Here is a 4,339-nt window from a genome sequence, read left to right as displayed (position 1 = left end):
TCACCGAAAGCTAGGAGAATAGGAGCAAGATACATTTTGGTTGCAACAGACTATGCTACCAAATGAGTGGAAGCAATATCTTTGAGGGATAATAAAGCAGCAAGTGTTACTAGATTTTTGCATACAAATATTATGATGAGATTTGGTTGTCCCATTGAGTTGGTGTCAGATCAGGGTGTGCATTTTCTGAATTCGGTAATTGCCGAGTTGATAGCTACACATATGATTTTGCACAAGAAGTCAACTCCATATCATCTGCAGGCAAATGGTCAAGCTGAGAGTACAAACAAGGTGCTAGTGTGAATTCTAAAAGATATTGTCTCAGAAAATAGAAAGGATTGCAATGACAAATTGGATTCAGCTTTATGGTTGTTTTGTACAGCATATAAGGTTGCCACAGGGATGACACCTTTCAAATTGGTTTATGGGATTGAGGTCGTTGTTCCCATGGAGTATGTGATTCCAAGTCTGAGATTGGCAGTTCAACATAGGCTGAGTCCTAAGGATTCTGTGTTGCATAGACAGAGGGAGTTGTTGAGGTGGAAGAGGATCGGATTCATAGTGCATATGCAACAGATATTGGACAAAAGAGACGACAAGCTTGGATGACAAGGCATGTTAAGTTCAAAATTTTTCAGAAGGGTGATTGGGTGATGTTGTACAATTCCAAGTTGGGACCACACCCAGGAAAACTGAAGTTAAGGTACTTTGGGCCTTATCAAATTGTAGAAGAATTAGGCCAAGGAACATTTAGATTGAGGGATGTTTTTGGTACACCTGTTGTGAAACCGGTGAATGGCTTTAGGATGAAGAAATTTTATGGCAAGGTTCCCAAGATTCCAAGATGGATGGTAAACAAGGCTAAGGAAATTGGAGTGAAATGGATACAACCAGAGTTGGGGTTCAAGGCGGACCCTTTGGGGAGCACTGACCACCATACGGTGTCCAACAGTGGGTTCATGTTGCAGAATGTGGTCGGATTTTGTTTTGACAAAAGTGTGGTATTGGAGGAAATCCGCAACGGAATTGCATTGGGTGGCATTGTCTAGGGGTTATGTCATCAAGGAAGTCACCAGTTTATGACGTGGAATGTTTTTAAGGGAGATTCCCTTGAAGAGAGTGGTCCAATCAACACACGCATGCGGGGTATTAACACGCACTTTCAGAATAAGGATCATCATGGGGTGGTCAGCGCCCGATTTGAGGTGAAAGGCCCCACTCATTTTGAATGCAAGTATCCCGCGTTCGTCGTCAAAAGGCCCCACTCATTTTGAATGCAAGTATCCCGCGTTCGTCGTCAAAAGGAGCTTTACCATTGTGCGTGTGTTTCCTATCACCTTCGACGCCATGTCTTTTGAAAGCTTCAGAAAATCTGCAGCGCCTAAACAACAGGAGCTCGGTGAGGAGGAGATGATGCAAACCCGTTCAATGAAGATGGCCATGGAGGAGTTGTTACGCCCCGCAGAGAAAGTATTCAGAGTGTGGAGGAAATTGAGGGGGCAGAATCCGGTGGCGACGATGCTGTGGAGGAGATGGAGGTCGATGAGATATTCGACGTTCATGATCGTGATACAGAGGTATGGCTGCGCCGGGTTGGCCTTTAAGAGTATGCATGTTTACCATGGGCTCTTTGGGAGAAGAATGAGTTTGCCGAGTCGTAGCTTTGCCACCTTAGGGAAAATGCTGGCTATATCATGGAGAGAAAGGACGTTTCCCCAAAGTTGGTGGCAGAGGTTTTCAAGGTTGCTCACAATCCTTTGCAAGGCAAAGAAAGCGATAGATGCGGTGATGAGGTCCAAATTTGGGCAGCTAGCAGGCAATAGGGCTTATTATATGGTGCGCAATTGTGGCAAACTCCGCACTACTCACTTATTTTGGTATTTGGATAGGGTTTGTTTGTTGGCAAAAACCACCTATATGTCCAAAGAGGCCTTTGGTCCAATTCATCATGCAGAACAAGGGCAGAAGGTGGATTGGGCATCCTTCATTTTTGACAGGCTGCAGCTTTTAGAGCCAAGGGATAAAAGGCGGTCACCGTCTGTTTCCAAGGTAGCTCCTTACTTGCAGGCAATTTTCTCCTAGGTGCTGTAGGTACCTCTCACACCCACACCACCGAGCTTTGTTAAGAGTCAAGATGTGCAAAGCTTGGGTGATGCAAAGCGTCGGAAGTTGGATTGGGATATGCCTATTCGGGACAGGCTTAAATCTGCATTGGGCCAAGGAAGTAAGTCAATAGCTGGCACAGATGAAAAGGTGCAATCATCAGGGAAGGTCACTCTTTTCCCTTCTAGGACAGGATTGCAAAAACTCGACACCAAGAGCCGTACCATAACTCTGTTTTCGCGGAAGGTTTGCGAGGGTTCAGGGGAACAGACCCCGGTGACACAGGTATAAACCTACAAGTGTTAAGTTGGATGGGGTGTTCTCAGTTCAAGATGTTGTTCAGAGTTTGTCGGACTTGAATCGGTTTATCTGCAATCAAGAGGCTATGATCCTCACCCTTGAGATGCAAAAGGCTAAGGGGGAATGCATTGATAGCTTGGAGTGTGAAGTTGGTCAGCTTCAGAGCCGGGTGGATGAAGTATTGAAGGAGAAGACATTATTACAGGAGGAGTTAGCTCAGGTTAGTGCGGATATGTGTAATCGGATTTTTGAGATGGCAGGAACTGCACAAGAGTTTCAGATATGGGTAGATGGGCTTAAGGAGTCCACAGAGAAGAAATTTCATGAAGTAGAGGATAAGATTGCACATCTTATTGCAGATAACCATTTCTTGATGAATAGGTTAACTCCATTGGTGGATCTAGAGAGGGCCACTTTGGATGGCCAGGGTGTCACAGGTGTGTTGATCTCTGATGCAGATGTGGATGTTTAAAGAAAGAGGTGTTTGATTACATCAAGGAATTGTGGCACCAAGCAGCAGGGCTTTTTCAAGAACACATGGCAAAGCCGATTGATAGGTACAAGTCGTGGTTTGAAGCTGCTCGAGAGCATAAGGTCCGTGAGGAGAATGTCGCGCTGCGTGAGCAGAATGCTGAATTGGAAATGCAATTGGAATCAATCCGCAAGCAGCTGTTGGATCAGCATACTAGTATTCAAAAGGGAGCACAAGTTGCAAATGTGCAGGAACTACATGAGAGTAGCATGGAGACAGTTGCAGAATGTTCACTTCTAGTGGTTGATGTGGATGCAGAACCGCTGGCAGTACAGTTACCTGTGGTAGCGGATGCAATTGTTGAAGTGGAGCAGAAGCAGGGACTGGATGCAGAAAATCAAAGTGGCTGAACATGGATCAAGGGATCATGGGTCTGAGGTCAGCCTATGGCTCAAGCCACCGGGTTGTGCCAAGTGTTAAGGCTACACCTGTTGGAGTTAGGGTTGCAGAGAAACACACACAGCTTGGAGAAGACGAAGGAAGCTCAAGGCACACAATAGAGAGTGTATTACTTAGTGTGCAATGGAAAGATAGATAGCCCTAGAGTGATGGGCGTATATACAATGCACGGGGGGAAAAACCTCCTAAAGAGGGAAAAAATGCCCCGGCGGTCCTAGTGTGTTCACACACATCACTATCACATGTATATGGTAACAAATCCCCCCTAGAGTGATGCGGTGAACGAGAGCTGGCACATGAGTAAAGGGAAGTGCCATGCCCTGAGGACAGGATCAGTCCACAAAGGGGAGTAAGCCCAAAGCTTTGTGGAAAGCTTCAAGCTTCTCACGAGACAATGCCTTTCTGAAAAGATCTGCAAGGTTGTCTTGTGTTGGCACATAAGCCAAGCTGATCTCTCCTGCAGAGAGCCTCTCCCTGACATAGTGGTAATGCACCTCAATGTGCTTTGTGCAAGCATGAAAAATTGGGTTCCTCGCAACTGCCAATGCGCTCTGACTGTCAATGTAGATAGTGTTGGCAGTGTCCTGTCCAACACCCAAATCAGCCATAAGGCGTCTGAGCCATACACACTGAACCGTAGCTGTGAAGACTGCCCTGTACTCATCCTCACAACTCGAAGTGGCCACAGTAGGTTGCTTCTTGCTCAACCATCATATAGATGAACTTCCAAGCATGAAACAAAAACCTGATGTGGACACTTGCATGTCAAAACAACCAGCCCAATCTGAGTCCGAAAAAGCATGTAAGTTTGGTGGCAATGATCCCCCCTTGGGATAAAACAAGCCAAGATGTAAAGTGCCACTAAGGTAGCGGAAAATCCTCTTGACAGCCTGCCAATGCTTAGACCCTGGGCTATGCATAAATCTGCTGACCTGTGAGACTGCAAACTGAATATCCGGCCTCGTGTTGCATACATAAATGAGGCAGCCAACAGCAGTTTGGTAA

At 45.9% G+C, this 4,339-nt stretch overlaps 1 protein-coding gene and 2 pseudogenes across 1 annotated transcript; all 3 read left to right on the top strand.

Annotated features, from left to right (window-relative positions):
• The first annotated feature begins 848 nt into the window (after positions 1 to 848).
• Positions 849 to 2,082, top strand: LOC147429587 (uncharacterized; annotated as a pseudogene).
• A 99-nt stretch (positions 2,083 to 2,181) lies between these two features.
• LOC147429586 (uncharacterized) lies at positions 2,182 to 2,580 on the top strand (annotated as a pseudogene).
• A 360-nt stretch (positions 2,581 to 2,940) lies between these two features.
• LOC147429585 (uncharacterized) lies at positions 2,941 to 3,285 on the top strand. The gene has a single exon (XM_086494903.1). The coding sequence runs from the start codon at positions 2,941 to 2,943 to the stop codon at positions 3,283 to 3,285; it is 345 nt and encodes a 114-aa protein (XP_086351029.1).
• Positions 3,286 to 4,339: the final 1,054 nt, after the last annotated feature.

The sequence above is a fragment of the Adiantum capillus-veneris genome, chromosome 22 (genome assembly GCF_014529385.1).
Source record: "Adiantum capillus-veneris isolate H3 chromosome 22, ASM1452938v2, whole genome shotgun sequence".
Taxonomy (NCBI): domain Eukaryota; kingdom Viridiplantae; phylum Streptophyta; class Polypodiopsida; order Polypodiales; family Pteridaceae; genus Adiantum; species Adiantum capillus-veneris.
Note: the sequence above shows the minus strand (reverse complement) of the source record. Positions and strands in the feature narration are given on the sequence as shown.

Coding starts and splice junctions, on each gene's coding strand:
- LOC147429585 (XM_086494903.1), top strand. CDS start 2,941: ATGGCAAAGCCGATTGATAGGTACAAGTCGTGGTTTGAAGCTGCTCGA.